Below are 21,828 nucleotides of genomic sequence, written 5' to 3' on the forward strand. Positions count from 1 at the left end.
GTTAATTTCAATATTTTATTAAAAACTTTTAGAAAATGGCAAAATTTACAGAAGATTTTTAAATGTTAAATTATATTAAAATGTTGTACATCTGAACTTTTATCTTCTTTATTATCTTCAAAATACAATCGATAAAAAGAAATAGAATAAATAAATAATAATAAAATAGAATAAATGCATAAAAGATTACAAATATTATCTTTTCTCTATTTTTGTTGATGTTTACTTAAGCCGGCGGATTTAGGAATAAAATAAACAGTTTAACAATCATGGACCTCTATGGAAGTTTTGGAAAATCTCTCAATAGAAAGGGTTTCTTACTTATACAAGAAACAATCTGCAAACTGTTTGCGCTTCTGCAAAGGCGAATATTTAATAAACACTCAAAACACAGAAGTTTTGAGCCTTCTTTTTTTGTCACTTTTATACAAATATCTGATCACAAATCGAACAACATGCAAGCGCACTTATTGTTAATCGCATTCAGAACGTTCGCGATCAGATTGTTCTGTTGCATATATAGGGTTTACAATTAGAGGTTTTTTTATTTTCAACTGACTGTGCAGATAAAAATACAGAGTTTTTATATTAAATTTATCTTTCGTACTTTTGATAATGAAAAATTGGCAAAAGTATTTTTGAGTGTGTCTATCAATAATTTTACCTAGATTCTTTTGAATGGAATAATATATTAGGATTCTATGTATGAAATCTATTTAGGGTGTATACTCAAATTCTGTAAAAAAATTCCCTGAGAATTCTAGGATCTTCCAGGTATTTTTGTTCAAAATTCCAGGTAAAATTAAAATATTTTTAGATGCAATTTTAAAATAAGCTTATTTATTTTAGCATATCATTTTTTGACATAAATAAAAAACATATTTTAAACAATTTTATATAGATATAAACAAAAAATATATATTTAAACAGATTTTAAACTTATAATATTTTAAATTTTAAAATAAGTACTTCTTTGACATTTTTTAAATTCCCTGAATCCTAACGAAATTCTATAAGAATTCCATGATTTTTCAAGGTATAATAAAATTCCTGAGAATACCAGGTTTCCCAGGTTTATCCCAAAAGTTTGTACATTGCATTTAAAAAGAACATGTGGCGAACACATGGCGGTAATCTCTCTACTATACTGGAATGCTCAGTTCTTTGTTAAAAAATTGAAATAAATGATTGGAAAGCTAAAATTATTCTTCATTTTTATCTTTTATCTACTAGTATAGAAATAGAAAAGGTTGAAGACCTATGTTAATGTATTAAGGGGATCCAAAAGCTGTTCTTTATTATCGACCAAAATTTAACCTAACATGACAATATATTTACTTAATATAAAAGTTTTGCAATTTATACACACGAAATAAGATAGGTTTCTGCTAGGAATTGCATAAAGGTATTGTGAACTTTTAGAAATGACGTCTGACGTAAGTTTGTGTTTCAATCTCGCACACTCATAGATGCACGAGAGTAATTTTTTACAGATTTTGAAAATCTTTTTTACTAGGCTTCTAAAATCATTTCCAAAAGTTTACTAATATTCTGTTATGTTATTCCAAACGCGGCCGCTATATCTCTTGCACGAACATACCGTAGAACTTTTTATATTAAATAAATATTGTTACAACGTAACTGTTATTTTTTTATTTTTTATCATTTTTATATGAAATTATTAGTCCCCGCGTGTTGTTTTTATAAGTATTTTAATTGTGGAGAATCTGTAATTCATATTCTGTCGGTAATTTTGGATCCCCTTAATGTTAATCGGTTTTTTAACGTAAAAATTAAAAATAAAAATCCATTTTCATGAAATAGAAAACAAATCGGTTCGTTTCACACATAATCACTTCACACAAACATTTATACATATAGCTTCCACTGTATAACGCTGATACCTATGGAACACATATATGACTAATGTAAAAAAAAAAAAATGCCTTATTATATACAAAATAATAAATGCTTTGACGAAATATATAAAAATAAAAAATATATAAAGTATATGTTTTAACGACGATTTTTAAAATAAAATAAATAAATAAAATATAACTTAAATTTTACTTATTTCTTGTTAGATAACAATAGAACATAGAATGCTATTTGAATATATTATGAAAATATAGTGAAAACATTTTTTTATTTAAAAAATAAGATCAAATGATATACTCTGATGCATATATAAAGATAATTAATCCGAAAAGTTATTTAATGAAAATATCGTTTTCTATTTTTAAGATATTTTATCAGACTATAATGTGTGGATTTTTCTTCGCAATTAATATAATTTCTAATACATACACAGCTTCTTTATCTCTTTCTTAAAAGTTTTAATTTCTTGTTTTGGTATTATTTGCATATTATCTTCATTCTTTCGTATGCATTACATTTCGTATGATGTCAGAATCTGCACTTGAAACTAGCATTTATTTTGTGCATCTTGAATATAAAAATCTTTTTTCAATCGTATATGTTGTATACTTGGACTTTATGAAAGCCATTGATACGTTCTTATTAATATATACAATTCAAATTTTTTGTGTTGCTGCTCTTTTAAATGGCAACGTCGAGTATTTGAGAATAAAAATTTTCTCAATAATAACTTCCGTTATTTTCGCTTTATTCGTCAATTTATTTTCGTCTTTCGGTCTTCAGCTTGTTTCCTCGAAAGCCGAGGGAACATACACTCTGAATGTTCACATGTATACTGTCAAGCCCTTGGTCGAGCTGACCCACTATGAAGGGTGGAGCTTAAAATAAGGGTGGAACCTCTCTCAGCTTAGCTACTCCATTGGAAAACAGCGTTAGTTGAGATGAGCAAGGAACGAACCTGAGAGAAGGCGGCAATAAATTGCTTTAAAACCAATGCATGCAGTCGAGATTTTAACGCGAGAAACGCAAGTCCGTTTTTCTCGTCCTGTGCAGCGTCGTTCTCGAAACGAATTTATAAGAGTGATCATAAAATCTATAATATATATATAAATCCACATATATGAGTAATTGTAAAATTTTTTTTGTAAAAAACTCTTTGCACAAATACTAGATATCGATCAATATCTTTGATCATTAAAACGTATGCAAATTGATGCGCTGAGTATCAAAATCAGGCGAAGTAACACTATAGCAGTTTCTTAACACGTGCTTTGAATTGATGATTAAGTAGTTTTAACACGTAGAGAATACGTGAAAAATATTGTGAACAATCTACATGGTGTCGGAGTTCATATAGACGCTATAGGAAGAATGTATGCAGTATGGCGCCAATGGAAAATTACGGACGCAGATCGCCTATATCAAGGAGCGATTCTGTTCGAAATTGGAGAACCAAAAACAAGCAAGGGAATCAGGAAGGTACTAACTATATTTACGATTAAAAATATAAACGCGATCCGGCGGATTTTGGTAATATTAAAATGCTCGAATTATGCTATATAAAGTAATTATTTAAAAACTTATTAAAAAACATATCTAAAATTTTGATGTTTGAGCACAAAATCAAATTTATGCAAATTTCCAAATTTATTAATTTAAATCAGAATTATGCAAATATTTAAGAAATATTTTATATTATTTTTTTGCACGCTTTGTATTAGTAATGTAGTAAAATTAAACATGTGCTTAAAATTCTAGCACAGAAAAAAAACTAATTATCGAATGTCCAATTTTGTAAAGAAAATTGTTAATTATTAAAAATTAATAATTGATTGTCACGCTCTATTTTAAATAATAAATTATATTATAATTTTAATATAAATGGTAATATGCTAAAGATCTCGAAAAAAATTTATTTATTTTTATTATCTGATTATTAAACACACAGAAAATAATTTTCATTTCTTAGCTGCTATTTTTTTATCGTACATAATTTCAATATGTATTTTTTGTAATTATTTTCCTATTCAATTTTTTTACAGTAAAAAATTTAAATATAAATTAATTTAAATACAAATTAAAATAATTCGTAAATTTAGAGAGATTTAATTCTTAAGATATTAATTATTTGATTTTAAACATTTAAATATTTAGATAATCTCAAGTAGTAATTATTTGGTACGGTTTAGATATTATAATAAATAATTCGGATATATTTATAGCTTTAATATCAATGTTAATCTTTTTCTTCATTCAAAAAGTTATTAAAATGTTATTAAAATGAATCAAATTAAACTTTATAGCAGTTGATTATACGTTCATATTATCAAAAGTCAAGTCGAATTTTTTCACGACCGATGCTATTTATCGTTTATCTAGTCGAGCTAAACCTCAAATCGTAAGCACGTGTTAAACACATGAGTAGCTTTCAGGATCTCTTTAAAACTAGAAAGTTTTTTATTATGAGGTTTTTTTATAAAGTTACACGCTATATCGGAACGCTATAATGCCGCAAATCGAGTCGCAAGTGAGAACAAAAATGTAAATAAATACGGATAATTTCCTAATCAGTCACATTTGATTCAATTTATATATACATTTATTATACATTATAAATTCAGACCACATTTTGTCTATGAAAGACTGGCATCAAGAATTAGTTTTGACGAATAGATTGTGAAATAACACGATAAAAAATTTATTTAATTGGAATTCTTTACAAAATTAAACAATTATTATGAAATGTTAAAAATTCTCAATCTTTTAATAAATTGAAAAATAAAATAATCCCCGTACACATGTATGTGAAAATAAATTTAAGCTCATATTTCACATTTTAATTAAAACTTGTTAATATAAATATAAAGATAAACATAATTATTTGAACAGTTTTCATATTATTATTTTAGTGACGCTTTTAATTATGAATAATTATAACAGTCACTCTTTTCTTAATTAGTTACTGGCAGTTATTGACTAAACTGTTCTACACGTGCGAAATGACGTGTTTGGCTGAGAGCCACCTCTAATTTCTGCCACGATAATTCTTGAATATCTCGTGGTTGCAACGTGGGAGTACTGCATTGGAATTAGCCAATGAGAAAGCAACTTATTCTTGGTGTGTAGAATCACTTTTCTACTTATTCGTTTCTACGGCCTATCACGAACTTGCAATTTTCTGAATACTGAAACGAGTACAAATGATGCTTAAGCATGGTTTCTGTGAATGCACAAATGATGGCAACCGACGTTTTGTTATGCATATTATCGGAGAAGTAACATTTCTAGGTAGCATAACAATGCATATGTAAATTCGTTGTGTGTAGCTTTGCTTGAGTCTTATCTCAATATCTTCTTTTGCGTAAAAAGAAGAAAAACAAAACATCGATTTTTAAGATTCTAAAATTTTCTTACAGTGATAGCCGCTCTCAAACAAATTCTAACAGTTGACATTCTTATAAAATTATTGCGAAAAGAGTCTAAATAAAAAATTGTATTATATACACATAAATTAATAAAAAAAATTATATTTAAAACTAAAACATACTAAAAAGATAAAGTGAGGCATGACTTTTATAAAATAAAATAAAAATACATAGAGCACATTTTGTTTGCTTGATAAAATATCGTTCTAAGAAAATCGAGAAGCATGTAGATCGGTTAGAACAGTCACCAAATGCAAAACGGGAAAAAATGCATTATTCAGGCGAATTTCCATCCAAGAGAAGTCTGGGTAGCTCTACATCGTTATATTGCTCTCTTGCTGGCGCTTTAATGACGGTTTGCTCCCTTTGCTTTTATTTCTAAGAACGAAGAGCCTCGACATCGTTGTTACGCGCAGTATCACTCGCGAATAACAATACAATCAAAATCTCTTTTGTATCGCAGTTAGAAAGTAAGGAATTTATTTTGGTTCTCGATTTAAAGCAGAAGATTTAATTTTATTTTAATCAGATTTAATTTTATCGATATTTATAATTGAAATTGAAACCAAGAGTTAGAATAGAAATAATATAATAAAAGAAGAATATACAAGTAAAATTTAATTGCGAGTAGCAACGGGCAGTAACGCATTAAAGTATATATATATAGTAAGTTAAATTCGCAAGGAAATAATTTGACTACTTTTAATTTCGTTTAGCAAACGATTAATTATATTTTTATAGGGGAAAAAACTAAATCTTTTTTTATTATTTTTAAAACATTTCTAAATAAAATATAATAATTTATATGTATGTGGTTAGGATCATATATATAAAATGGAAATATTCAAAATACATAGGAATTGCATAGCTTTTCCTCACATTGTTCAATGCTCTGTTACTACAAGCCGGTTCGATTGCAAATTCTTTGCCGATTTATACTTTTGAAATTCGTCACGCGTCCGCAAAGTTATGGAAAATTAAAATAAAATTCGTAGTCGCAATTTTATGGATTGTACACGATGTGTCCATAGAGACGGTTTTATTTCATCTGGGAAAAAATGTAATTCAACTTCGAACGTGATTTCGAAATAAAGTCACGACCGCCAATATTGCAAGACAAATAATTGCGCCTGCAAAATTCCGATCTCTATAGATCAATGACCTTTCCGATCATCCAATGCGATTTTTTGCACAAAGCGTAAAAAATTGTGTAAAATTTTTATGCCATTATTACGGCAAATTCATATATAAAGCATTATTTATCTCATTATAGACATAATAAATATTTGCAATATATAAATGTACATTTCTTCAAATGATTCAAGTTTTATAACCATATGCTTTGTCTTTATATAAAATAATATACACATATAAATAAATTATAATATATACAATATAAATTTTCCAATAATAATATTTAATAATGGGATTGATATTTATATAAAAAAGAGACGAATAACAAAATGTAGGGAGAAGAATATAACAGTTTTAGAATATTCTGTAGATAATGTCTCCCAAAGAGGACAAGACGGACAAACAGCTATATTTTTCAACTGATTATCGATATTGTCGAGATATCGGGTATTACGTCGGCATCTCTGCCGACGACATTAACGATGACGAGGAATTGCGATTAGGGCATGAAACTAGAACTCGTGTAGTCAGCCGTGTCAGGCATAGCGGAGTTAACTTAATTCACTCTGGTATGCTGATAGCGCGACTATTTTACGCTGTCGCTCGTGCAACACAATTGCGATTTGTATTATTGCTGTATCGATTTGCAGGCACGCATACCTAATTTCATCATAAATCCCTAACACCATTTGATGTATTAAATTGTATCTTTAGGAATTTCTCGCGTATACTTACATATATGAATGTGCGACATACATTGAGCCAGTATTTTTTTCAATTTTATTTAATAATATTAAATTTTTAGCTGGTAATATTAAATTTTGTTACCAAATTATATATATTAAAACAGATGCATAATTATTTGAAAATCACGAATAATTCTGATTTTTTTTCTTAATTTATAATAAGAGAAATTATTATATTTGGAAATAGATATTTTACTTCTCAATTTTAGAAATTTAAAGCTTTTCTTAAGATTTAAAAATCTTAAAATTTCAATAATAAAAATAGAATGAAAATATATAATTAATTTGTTATGTGAGTAATATACTATACAATTGAAATGCTTTACAATATTTCAAGAGAATGTATATGTAATGTTTTATAATATTATATTATACCATAAAATGCAAAAAAATCTAATTATAAAATCTAAAATTTCACATATATATGCATATAATTAAGATTTTATAATTCGATTTTTTTGTTGGATTTTATATTTATATATATTCAAATATATAGTATATATGTACTAAATATACTCGAATTGTGTCGTTGTATAATAAAAGAGTCAGATTTTCTAATTTGCAACTTATTCTTATAATGCAATTAATATAAATTAAAATGTCTATTTTTTATCTATTTACAGGCGGCAGCCCTTCCTCAGACACGCTGGATCTGAGCTCGCATCGTCCACACTGTCCTCATCACAATAACAATAATTCGATCGGCCTTGCCTCATCCGGACATCCGCAGGAAGTCGTGATGAAAGAGAAAAGCAAAAACGCTGCGCGATCGCGCCGCGTTAAAGAAAATCAAGAATTTCTAGAGTTAGCGAAGTTGCTGCCTCTACCAGCTGCCATAACGACACAGTTGGATAAAGCCAGCATTATCAGACTCACCACTAGTTATCTCAAAATGAGAGCTGTTTTTCCTCATGGTAATAAAATGAAAATTGCAAATTATTAATATCTTCTGTTCTTAATAATTATTTAAAAATTCACTTTACAAATATTATTTCGTTATGTGTGTATTATTATCGTATAACAAGGTAATCTCTCTTTGTATTATGGTATTTTTACTTATTATGAAAAGGAATCATAAAAATAAATGAAAATAGAAAGAGAGAGAGAGAGAGAGAGAAAATTAATGTTGATTATTAATGTAAATTACAATACCATTCGCTTATCCGAAAAAACCTAAAATCATCAGAATATTGTTACGCTATTCAAATTTAACCGCAATAATTGAGGGCTAATAGCCGCGAATTAATTTGTAACCTTTTTGTTTTTACTACCTGCAAGGGCTGGTATTCGCGAATTTAGCCACCGGACTCTTAGTCGCAAAGGGCAAATAGTATCGGATGAGATGGATGTGATTGCGCACTTAATGCATTGTTAGTCCTCGGCGCTTTGTAAGCAAAGCATGGGGGCCGTTATAGTGTTACAAAGGCCTTCCCCAGTTCGATTCTCCCTCTTACGACATCGACGAATTGAATTTCAAGTGGCTGCATCCCTCTAGAACGACCGTCCCGTCTTTATTCTCGGGAAAAAGAGACACGGCGTCCTCATGACGACGCTTTTAGGGCGCTTCTTCGAACACTTTGTTGAAAAGCAAGCGTAAAATTTTTTAAGAGGTCGATTGCCGTCGATTATTACCACAAGATTAACCTATTATCTTAATAAAATTATCAAAAATAAATCGATGTTAAATGCAATGTATTATAAATATTATTTTGGATTTAAAAAAAAAGTATGCGATTTATTAATTGTATAACATCGATCTCTCTCCCTCTCTCTTTCTTTTCAGTTAACGTAACAGCGATTCAAAGATAACATCGATCAGATCTTGATAAAATTCATTGAAATGAGATTTATTTTTCATGTTTCTCAGACTTGTTACATCAGATTCCAATGAAATAGAATTTTCGATGTATCGTAATGATAGGAAAGAACTTTGAATTGAGATTATTCCCTTCTTTTGACATGGATCGAGCTGTCTATCAAATACACACTATTGTATGTTGATCACCAAAAAAGATTGGATATGTCGTGTATTAAAATAAGATTGACGATGTGTCCAAGAAGTGTGCCAGTTGACAATCGAACTCTAAAGAAATATGCTTCAGATAATATGATATCTGTATTACGAACATTTACGTACTGCATATAAATAATTCCCAAAATTATTGAATATCACAGCGAAATTTAACGTAAAATAATTTATTAACAAAGTAACTAAACGCATTGACTGTATTAATCTATAATTATGAAATATAAATGCTATATAAAATAGACTAAAATTGAATACTTTAAAAATATTAAAAAGAGAATCCGTCAGCAAAAAAGTAACTAAATTAAGCTTTTCGTAATCTTATGTGTGGCAGAAAATGTTTACGTTTCATTTATGCATACTGAGATTAATGAACAGATAAGGAATACATGTGTAGATTTGATTACACATTGTGCATGAAACATATGTTGGATATAAGGATAACAAAAATATCGTGTTATTTTTTTCTGTTTGTGTGATATCTTCGTTGAAATAAACGTTAAAAATTTTCAAAGTAAAATAAATTATACTAACAAGTTATAAAAAAATAAAGATAAAAAATAAATTTCGTTAAATTATGACAAATTATTTTAAAACTTTTATTTATAGAACACTAATAATTTGTGGAAATACTAAAGAAACTCTGTTACTATCATTTAAAATATAAAAATTTAATAATTATTTTAAATGCAATGTATATATGCGTCAAGCACAATGTGTTGTTCAATATATTTTGTTTGAAAAATGATATATTTTCAAATAGACATATGTATGTTTGCTTTCAATATAAGAAACTGATTTTTTAATAAACTCCAAATTTTCCAGGTCTCGGAGACGAATGGGGTGCTGCACCCCCACCCAATAATCCCCTGGAAGCAGCCATCAAGGAACTCGGCTCTCATCTTTTACAAGTACGTGAACGTTTTCATTATATTCCTATCGATTTATAGTATTAATATTAATGTAGTATAGAATTTTTTCACGTCGAGAATACGCGTCAATATTTTCTACTCGTAAAATTTTAACGAATTAAAATTGAATAAAATTATTTTAGTTATATACTTATATTCGCGTACAAGTTGTGAATTAAAACTGTGATAACAGATGATTTCTGACTGCAGACACTGGATGGGTTTATATTCGTCGTGGCGCCTGACGGGAAAATTATGTACATTAGCGAGACAGCTAGCGTGCACTTAGGTTTGTCGCAGGTGGGAGATATCCCCTCATTTATTTAATTAATTAATAATGTTATTTTGATAATTTCGAGGAAAATGGATTCGATCATTTACATTTAATTGTTACATATTAGCATGATTACTATTTTTCATAAATAAATATAAACAAAATTTTATCAAGAAAATGTCAAAATAGATAAATCATGTAAAAAAAATATTTTGCATGCAATTCTCAATCAAATTTTCTCGTGCAAAATTACATTATTGTACGATATACAGGGTGTCCGGTAATTCATGAAAAAAAACTAAACTAAACTTTTTGAAGTTAAAAAATTACCAAAACTACATTCTTCAGTTAATTTCAGATAAAGTTTACTGTAATGGAATTTTAATTTAAGATCTAATTACAAAGATATATGATAAAAATTAATAACTTGCAAAAAATGGTAACGTCTCTCGATACTTTCGCTGAGGAAGAATCGACTCCAAATAATCTAAAAAATCTGCCATTAACAGGTTTTTCATCAATTACCGGACACCTTGTATATGTCACATTATACACTCAAAAAAATAATCTTGCAACTTCAACAAAAATTTGCTAGGTGTAAAAAATTAACTGAAACAAATAAATTATTAACAAATACTGTGATACTGCATATATTTTGCACTTAATCAATTTAAATGACAGAGACAGAATTTATATCTGTACTATTAGTGTAATTTAGACCGAAAATTTTTCTGCGATGCCTATCTTTAAGGCCTATTGTCAAGGACAATTATATTTGTGATTAATATTTGGCAGTGGCATCTAAATTTTCTAGAGATATTGCTAGAATATTGCTGCTATAAATTCTATACGTGACAAACAATATTCTAACAGATACAAAAAGTAGCAATAAATTTTAACTGAGACATCCAGAAATCTATCTACATTAGCAAAATATTTTTTTGAGTATAATACATTATTCGCATGTTATATTGTTACGTCCAAAAATTTGCATTAATTCAAAAACTATTGATGATGACTACGGTAACTGTTCATGTGTACAGGTGGAATTAACAGGAAATAGTATATTCGAGTATATTTATCCGGACGATCGCAACGAGATGATTTCCGTGCTGAATCTTCCCCAAAGTCCCGCGGATCTCGCGGGTTTTACATTTCCGCCGCCGAATTCGCGAGGCGAGATCGAGCTGGAACGTGCCTTTCTCCTCAGAATGAAATGCATTCTGGCGAAAAGAAACGCGGGTCTTGTTACGGAAGGATACAAGGTAAATAAAGATACAAAAAAAAGAACAAAATTTTCATAAAAAATACTTAACATATCAAGCATTCTGGAAAGATCACGTTTATCATAATTCAGGAAATGTTACTATATCGTATTATATTTAATTAAAATTTGAACTTTCTCTAACTCTTTTCTCTTCTCAAATAAGAGTTTTAATATTATAATTTTTATAGATTATTGTAATAATGACAAGTATTAAGTATAAATTAAAGAAATATTTTGTGCATCTTATTTTTTAAAATATAAGTCAGAAATTTTCAAATACTGCTCAATTTAAAGTAATAATTTTAAGAATTTAAGAACTCTAAATAATATGATATTTCTATAAAAACAGAGAATAGAAAATAATTATTACTCTTTCTAGTGTAAGCCAATATTCATTACACGGTAAAAAATTTTGTGTTAAATTTAACACATTTCGTGTCCCAATTTATCCACTCTAATTTTAATGTTAATTTAAAAGAAGGCAAATATGTAAACAAGTAATATGTAAAAAATTAACATAAAAATATAAATTAATGTAAGATTTACTTGTTAATTGTGTTGTTTTAACTCTTAAAAACGGTGAATATTAACTCAATGTAGAAAAGTTAAAATAACATAACGACAGTATGTTATATTAACATAAGAGTATGTTAAAAATTTAACACAAAAATTTCTACACAAGAAAATTTCAACAAAAATACAAAATGTTTTTTACTGTGTACAATTACAACTTGAAGATGGAAGATGAACATTTAAGCGTATAAACGACTTAGTGTTAATAGTTATAATGCAAGAGCATTATATGTAATCATGTGTGAAAACATAAAAGAGAGAATAAAAATTTAAATACTGAACAATAGTTAAGTAGGGATGCTATTGTATCGGTCACGCGCGATTATTAGAAAACAAATAAGCATCAAAAGATGGATAATACTAAAATTCTTATTCAATTTGTGTCTATAAAAAATAATTTTTATAAATTATATATTTTTTTTTCTCGAAAGATTATGTATAGGCACTGATAACATATTATTGATATATTATAAAAAAGAATTGATGCTTGTAAAAAAAAATTTAAAAAAGCAGCATTTTATATATCATATATTTGAAATTGAGTTAGTTAAAAAAATGTATATTTTTAATATTAAATAAGTATATATATTTAATAATCTGAAAAGCTTAATTTTCATAAAATATGACTTTTTTCGACTGTTCGCTTTTTCAGATATTTACCGAATCGATTTCAATCAACATGCACGATTAATCAGACTTACGAGTTTTGCTGCGCAAATTGCGAAAAATCACAGACCGACATTGATCTCGATTTATGAAAGGGGAGTAGAAGCTTTAATTTTCCGAAATCGGGTAAGATTGTCTGGAATAACTTTCCCCGGTCATCGCCAAACTTTCAACATATGCTCTAGCAATAACGGACATTATCGTTCCGATGAAGGACGAAGGGGGATGTTACGCTACATACCTTACACTTGCTAACCGAGGAAAACAAGCTCTTATGGAGAAAAATGTTTAGCAAATAGCTCGTTCAAACTATAGTGCCATGATTATCGTAGCCCTCGACAAAATCACAAGCGGAAGATCCCCGACAGGGATAAAACCATGAATGCAACCCCGAGCTGTTAGGTCAGGCGAGAGACGGGGACAAGAGAAACTTATCCCTACGATACTTATAGACGTACAAAGACCGGATTATAGTTGGCTTTTCTTGTGTCAACGCTCGAACGGAAATTACTCGAATTGACGACTGCGTGAAATTTAAGTGACAAAAAAAGCCTAGTCCAAATATTAGTGTGTCAAGAAATCTTCAGAAAGAATTAAAGAATTCGTTAAACTCGATTAACTACGATTATCTCGATTATCTATGTTTATCTAGATTTTTGATTATTTAAAATTTTTAATATTTCATATAAATATGAAATAATAGTATAAAATTCAACGATGTAACTTTAAATTATTATATATAATTTTAATATATTTAAAGAAATTTTTTACGTCATTTTGTAAACTATTTCTTTTAATTATACTAATAAGTTGTGTTTTCAGTTTATTCAAAATTATTTCTTAGTTTGTATTTCATTCTACAATCAACTGTTTAGTCTAATTTTCAATCAATATAATTTGATTATTCTTTTTAAAATTTATAATTCAATTTTAACATTTATTAGAGAATCAAGTTATCAAAAATATTTTATTGAGCTTTGATTGCTTTGTTTGGCGAGACATGCGTGAGATCAAGGGTGGTCGCCCTCTTTTTTAACTCTCTTCAAATCCCTCTCGCGTGCTGATGCACCGGGATTGCATACGAGGTGGCATATGCAACACGGGCATAATAAGGGACCTATTTGCTTCACAAATTTGCCGGTACTCGAGACGGGAGCGTGACATTCAGCGAGGCTTTTTCCGCATCATCGGCCATTCAATTAAGCAGGAATTGTTAATTTGCCGTTGTTTCGCGTGAATATCTGTACTTCAACGACAGTACGCAAAGGAGTTACTTGAGTATCGCACTTACTCGGCCAAAAGAATAATGTGGCGAAACGTTCGTATGCATTTCGAACTGCATGTAACGTGTTACACACGTGGTAAGAATTCATTTGGATGAATGAGCTGTCAGAAATATAGAAAATGGAAAAAAAGATTGATATGTCAAGTTTTTCAGGTTCTCTGCGAATATTTTATGTAAGAAGAATATGATTGAGAATATTGATTTAAAAATGGAAGACATGTATCAAGAAAACATAAAATATATAATAATATATAAATAATATATTAGATTAATCTCTAAGCAACTTGGAAAAATTGTAAATATGTATTTAAGAAACTTTAAGAACGCGAAGCTTATATGGCGTTTTTTTGATTTGGTTTTTCAGGTCATACATTGTTCCGGTTATTTAAAATGCATCGTGGAGCTGCCTATCGGGTCTGAATACGAGGACGGTATTAGCCGATGCGTCCGTAATGTCGGCTTATTGGCGGTGGGCCATTCGCTGCCGACGAGTTCCATAACCGAAATCAAATTGCACCACAACATGTTCATGTTCCGGGCATCGCTCGACCTGAAGCTCATATTTCTCGATGCGCGGTAAGATTTTGACGATATGTTTATTAAATCATTTCTTTTTTTATATTTTCTTCATATTTTTTTATAAAAATATTATCAGTATAAAGTATCGTTTCCATATTTTTTTCATACTTTCTTGTTGATCTATAATTTCAAAAATATATATAAATAGAAATTAATCAATTAATTTTAACTAATAAGAAAGTTAGTTGTCAATAATAAGTACATAAATAAAAAAAATTATATATGTCCAAAAAGTACATATATATATAGGTAAAGCAAAATGTATAATATTAATTGCGTAATAATTTAATACAAATTTATATATATGTAGATATAAAATAAAAATTATATATATATGTATATATATATATATATATATATATATATATATATATTTCTCTCGAATAAACTTGTTTTACTAGTGGAGGATCTCTTAACGTTGCAAGAGGAAGCGAACAGCGTTGACTCGAGCACCGGGACACAGTGGATTATTTATTTCCAATGTAATTATAGTTGGGTGTCGTATTGCACCGTTAATATTTCGATGGAGGGCCCGCGCGCGGTGCCCCCGGTTGAGGGGGGGGGGTATGGCCATTAAAAACAGGTTCGTGTTACCGAGTGCTACCGCGTACATATCCTTTTTTTTCCTTTCCATCCACGGCAAATAAATATCGGTGAGCCTGACGAGCCCGCGTTACGCACCCGCTCGTTCACTGGGAACGAACACGTGATGCAGTATAAATATAGAGCGGATAGAAGAGCGCGATGAAATTTTATATTATACATACATACGTCGGAATCGGCTAGCGCGCATTGTGCAAACTTGCGACGCTCGCACCATAAATCCGGACAAAAACAAGCTCGATACGAAGAACAATCGGCAGATCTGTTGGACTGTAGTTTTGTTAACATTGCGTGTGAGTGATATATGACACGTTGTGAATTATATTAATTGCGTGTGATTAAAGAAGATATAGACGCATTTCTACGTTTCAAAAAATTAAACATAATTATAAACATAAATATATTTAAATTTTCCCCCCAAAAAAATCCTTTTAGAGAAAAAGGTTTACTGCACTAAGCAGTAAGATGTAAAAAGATATAATAAACTCGCAAAGAGAGAGCTGGGAAAAAATTATTTATCAGCGTATCTTATGTTATTATAGGGTAGCCCAATTAACAGGATACGACCCGCCAGATCTCATCGAGAAGACGTTATACCACTATGTACATGGATGCGATGTCTTGCAGCTGAGACATGCTCATCATGTTTGTAAGTGATATTCCTTTCTACTATTATTTTCCTTTCTACTAATATTCTACTATTATTCGTTATAAAACTCTTTTATCGGACAGATTAAATAATTTTAGTACTATTTACAATTATCTTTTTAATAGATCACATAGAAAATATATTTAATAGTATCTGTTACAATTAAATATAATATTTATGTATTTTATAGTCAGCAAAAAAATTCATTTATTTCTCTTTTTAAATAATTTAATTTAATTCTATACTCTAGCTATTTATTTAACAAACTGCATAAACTTAAACTTGTTTAAAATATTTTAATATATATTAATAAATCGTTTTGTTTTATATTAAGAAATTTCTATCAAAAGTATTCACTAATAAAATCAAAAAGCTACTTTTAAATTTTGCTCTTGTATAATGCGATTATTTACATGGAAAGATGGTTGCAAAAATACTCTGTTTTGGATATATTATATTGTCATTGTATATATTTTCCCTGAAAGTCTATTTTCAAGAGACTCAATCATATGCAAATCCAAAAGAATAACTTTGAAACAAACGTTTGAAAATATTTTCCTCGATATTTTCTGCGTCGACCAATAGTCCGACGAAGGACGAAGGTACTCTTAAGTCGACATGCTACTCGAGGAGGATAGGCTCTTCGTGAACCGAAAGCAGCTGACGCTGCTTAACTCGGCGACGCCTTTACATCGCCCTTATGAAAAATTCTTTGATCTTTTCTCACGTTTCTCGCGTGTCGCATAGTTACAATATATGTATTTTCACTCTTTTCCACCTTTTCTCTCCCGAAACGCCATCGCGCGCGCTTATTCTGACAATAAGTACGAGCACACGTGGTATACCTAGGGTGTACATTATTGATTGAACAATGCTGCCACAGTGCGCCGACGAAAAGAGGAGGCCGTTGGCATGCGCGCGTGTCTATACTTTTCTCTCTCTCTCTCTCTTTCTTTGTGTGGGTGTGTGTGTGTGTGTGTGTGTGTGTATGAGAAAGAGAGAGAGAGAGAGAGGAAGATAGCGAGAGGAAGTGGAAGAGGGAGATTTAGCGAGAGGTGAGAGAGAGGTAGGAGGCTGTTACTGCTATCACTGTTTGAACAGACTCGCAGTTTCACGAGCGCGACTCGAAGGGAACCTGACATAATGCCGCTAATGTCTGCGCCTGCGGATTGCGCGATGTCGCTATGTCTATCCTGCTCGTTTTTTTTCGCAATTTGACGACGGCATCAAATGGATGTCTGAAAGATATTTTTCCTAAGAGATCGTATGCATAATTTTTCTCCTTCTTGGATTATTAAATTTTTTTTTTTTTTTCATTAAATTCAAACAACTCTTTCTTTACGCTTATTTTTTCTAGGATGATTGCTAAAAGTTAAATTGATATCAAATATAAATCTTATAAAAATGAGATAAATGTACGAAAGAAAATTCAGTAATGTACATATGCATATAAACACATTAGTGTACTTTTAATATACTATAGATTATAATCATGTAAAATATAATAAAGTTTACAAAAATATTATAAAAATCTTTCATGATATTAAATTTTACTAACGATCACCATTGCCTTGTTGGCAGTATTGCGCAAAGGTCAAGTGACGACGAGATACTACAGGTTTCTGACCAAGACTGGTGGCTGGGTATGGATGCAATCGTACGTGACTATTGTGCATAATTCAAGAAGTTCGCGGCCGCACTGCATCGTATCCGTAAATTATGTATTGACGGCTACCGAAAGCACCGGACTTATCCTGAATTGCGAGCAAAAGTCGTCGTGCTCGAGTCCCGGAAATCCGCCGAGCGCACCCGTCTCAACACCTACGATTGGTGCAAATGACTTGGACAATCACAGCCCGAGTCCGCCTTCTTATCGTAGTAGGACCAAGGAACCACCCGATACAGATTACGCTGATAGCTCTGGCTACCCCAATTCGGAATATATGACGGGCTCAACAAATCATAACCATTATCTGTCATCATCGCCGTACGCTTCGCACAGTATTAACGGTGCGACTCACGAAGACAGCGCTTACTATAGTCCGGATTTATTCTATCAATACAGTGGTGAGTCTAAAATTAATTTTTATTCAATAATAGCATATTTAAATTTTAATATTTTTTTTCTTTTACAGCTTTTAAATAATTATATATTATAATATATTATAAATAAAAATGATTAAAAATAAAAAAAAAACAGTAAAAATAAAAAATTTTGTCGCACAGTTCCATCTTCCTTTATTGTTGTGCACCAATTTTTCTAATAAAATCATTATTATAAATAAGTATTATATAGTTGATTTCTAACTCGATATCATTTATTTGCCTTATAATTTCAAGATCTCCACCAAGACTCCGTAAACACTCTACAACATCAACAAGAAACGCATCATCAGCACCTTTTGCACCACGCTACCTCCTTGACCATCCAACAGAGTCCGCAGAATAATCAGCAGAAACGACAGCATCCTCAGCACCTATTACACCAGGCAAACCCTCTGACGTCTCTTGAACAACAACAACAACACAGTCCTCAGAGCGGCCAGCAGAAACGACCTTACTCAACGTCTTCGAGTTCCTGCGGTAGCACAGATGGTCTTGAGGTGCACTTGACGAATTCTCTACTACCATCCGGATATCACTCATCGCATCATCATCATCATCATATGCCAGCAGATTCGACATCGTCGACGACATTAAACGAGGCAGGTGGCGTCATCATGTACCCAAATTGTGGTTTCAATAACAATGAAAGCTACGCCGCGACGCTTCAACATCACGAAGGCTACCAGCAAGGTCACTCTTGTGGTCAGCCTCACCATAGCAACGGTAATGCAACGGTGAAGCACCCTCATCATCATCACCTGGATACTTCGTCGACTGGCTACACCAGCGTCATCGTCGATTCCCAACAGTATAGTCCTAACACTGTTTCCCAGGATTTGCACGCGCATCAAACGGCGCCAGTCAGTGGGGGTACGCCGCCGTTGCACCATCAGTCTCATTATGAAACACATCATCAATTTGTTCACTGACATCAATTCGAGGTGCCTTGCACGTAGCACTTTGACGCCGCTTGCGACGACGGTGTGTGCGGGCATCATCATCACCATCGTCATCATCATCATCACCATAATCATCATCAACAGCAGCAACGTCAATGCGCAGAAACAGAATGCAGTGGAGAACAATATTCTGAGCATCAAACGAATAGCGGTTCCTATAATACTTCAGGGTCTCACGTCACTTACGTTACACCCTATAAACGACTCTGGAAGATGGAGGAAAGAAACGTCTCGATTTTGAAAGGTAACTCGTAATCAATAGCAAAAGATAAGTATCATCAAAGAGATGGCAAAATATTGTTATTAATCATTATTGTTATTAATAATTAAATGTTACAAAAATGAAGATTAATTCTCATGTTTTGATATTAAATTTACTCCTATATGTAGTTTTTAAAAGTGTGTTTAATATTATTATTCATATATTTATTTTCGCATATTGTGTGGAAGTTATCAACAATCAAATAATTTTTGAAAGTATATTTAATAGGAATGATAAACTATTTGAAGATATTTCTTTCATTACTGACAGATGTCCCACAAAATTCCATGTAGTGGAAAAAAGTTGCGACAAAATGGCTAATTCCATCCTGTGGACTAATCTTCAGGAAACATATAATCGATCCTGCTGATAATCCTACGCTGCACATATTTTGCTCTTTTATCCATATTATCATCTCACAGTAAAATAGCAACATCAACGACTGATAATAAGATACTGATCGAAACAATCTCTTTGATTTCAATATTCTTTATCAGCTGTGATAAATACTATTAAAAATGCTATTAGATTTAAAATGATGTGAATTAATAACATCGATTATCATTTTTTAATGATTAACTAAATTTAAAGATGACGGTTTTAAAAATTACGAAGGCTTGGTGGGATCAATATAATTACAATATAAACAATAACATAGAGTGCAATTCACGATCTTAATATCATTTTCAAAATAATAAAGAATGCAGTTTGGATGACCACAATATGGGAAATGGCTACCTCAATGGCGTAATCACTATTAAACGTGGGTCTGCTGACTGAATGATAGCGATATTATATGTAACTGAAAATTAGCGCAAATGACACTCGACGGATGATTTTTACGCGTCATAAAAACTGCGAGTAAACAAACTTATAAACTTCTATGTACGAATGTGTATCACATATCTCAAAATGTAATTATTATATTTAGTTCGTGATATATTATAACTTAGATAAAACTTTTCATTTTGAATATTTCACAATTAATAGTGATCATTATATAGAAAGATATTAAGAATGTTTTACACGCGCTGGACGCGTCTTCTGAAGACTTTCTGCAAAAAGGAATTCAATGAGAGAATACCCTGGATGACATATTAATTAATATTAAAACATTTAAATTAAAAAATGATATATGAAAAATTGAAAGTATAAAAAAAATTAAAATAACTCGTATGATAAAACTTCAAAATAATATTTCAATTTTTACAAGCTTCTTTTTTACACTTTTTAGTATTGAAAATATCATTAAATCAAATATATATAATATCATTAAATCAAATATAAGAATCCCATGTAAAAATTTATTAAAAACTCTAAATAAATTTTAATGTCTTCAATTTTTTTACAATACATATTGAATTTCATATATGTGAAATACATATATATTTATATAATCTATTGAACATGTATATTAAATATAATATAAAATTTAACATAATAAGTTTTTATATTTTGAAATGGGTTATTTTTATGCTTTCAATTTTTCAATCTGCAGCATTAAAACAAGATGTTCTAATGTTAAAAGATATGCTGATAAAGCTATTGGTATTGTTGCTGTACATACATCATTAATGCGAGATCTTTCTTCTCACACGTAATACAATGTAAATACTATGTAGACGTATAAATTGTCCTTATATATATAAAAGATGTACACAAAAATACAAATAAATTGTATATAATAGCATTTACATTGATTCGCGAAGACTGACCGGTGCTTGTGCCAATCGACCAAAGAAACGCATTCTTTTTATCGGAAAATTAGTATCATTATATTTATATTTATATATTATATGCTTATTTTATAATAACGAGTGTGTAGCCAATATAAATAAAAGAAATGTATGACCGTTGTAAATATAAACATGTAGTGCAAAACTCAGTATACTTTAATCATCGCGAGATATTTTATTACGAGAAATTCGTAGATTATTACATATGTATAAATCGACATAAATGTAGAATCGGTATCAAAATGGAAATTAGATCCAATATTTTCTTAGTGATTTTACGCTCCGAAAATCACTAAAGAAAAAATGTCAACCATTTTAACGCCGATTATACATCCACGTGGCACAAGTCAGATTATTTACATCGTATGTGTAAAGTGTTAGATTTCGTAACTAGGGGAAGCACGAGCAAAGCGTGTCCGCGTCAGGTCTTGTAAATATGTAAAACTATAACGCAAACCTATATATAGAAAAAAATATATCTCATATTTTCCTCTGACAAAATATTGTATTTTCAACTTGTTGCCTTATCCCTGCTTCTACATTTTAAAACCATTTTGCAAAAGTAAATTTTTGTGTTAAAGTAAAAATATGTAAATGCAACGCAATGTTTTACGAAAAAGAAATTGATAAAATAAAACTCTTTGCACAATATTATATATAAAGTAATTAAACAAGATAATGTTCTTTGATAAACGAAATATGATTTAACATTTATATTATATGTAAATAATCGTGGCATGAAAATATCT

General features: G+C 30.2%; 1 protein-coding gene across 3 annotated transcripts in view; it reads left to right on the top strand.

Annotated features, from left to right (window-relative positions):
- Sim (bHLH transcription factor single-minded) overlaps window positions 1–21,580 on the top strand; it is a 40,824-nt gene extending 19,244 nt beyond the window's left edge. For 2 of the 3 annotated variants that reach the window (XM_072895191.1, XM_072895190.1), the window contains exons 2-9: window positions 7,807–8,097; window positions 10,035–10,120; window positions 10,331–10,420; window positions 11,438–11,659; window positions 14,550–14,761; window positions 15,910–16,016; window positions 17,598–18,083; window positions 18,357–21,580. In XM_072895191.1, the coding sequence (XP_072751292.1) occupies window positions 7,923–8,097; window positions 10,035–10,120; window positions 10,331–10,420; window positions 11,438–11,659; window positions 14,550–14,761; window positions 15,910–16,016; window positions 17,598–18,083; window positions 18,357–19,051 (2,073 nt within the window). In that variant the 5' untranslated portion in view covers window positions 7,807–7,922 and the 3' untranslated portion in view covers window positions 19,052–21,580. The remainder of the gene's footprint in view (window positions 1–7,806; window positions 8,098–10,034; window positions 10,121–10,330; window positions 10,421–11,437; window positions 11,660–14,549; window positions 14,762–15,909; window positions 16,017–17,597; window positions 18,084–18,356) is intronic. The other variant, XR_012046986.1, reaches the window with a different exon arrangement.
- Window positions 21,581–21,828: the final 248 nt, after the last annotated feature.

The sequence above is a fragment of the Anoplolepis gracilipes genome, chromosome 6 (assembly GCF_047496725.1).
Source record: "Anoplolepis gracilipes chromosome 6, ASM4749672v1, whole genome shotgun sequence".
Classification (NCBI taxonomy): Eukaryota; Metazoa; Arthropoda; class Insecta; order Hymenoptera; family Formicidae; genus Anoplolepis; species Anoplolepis gracilipes.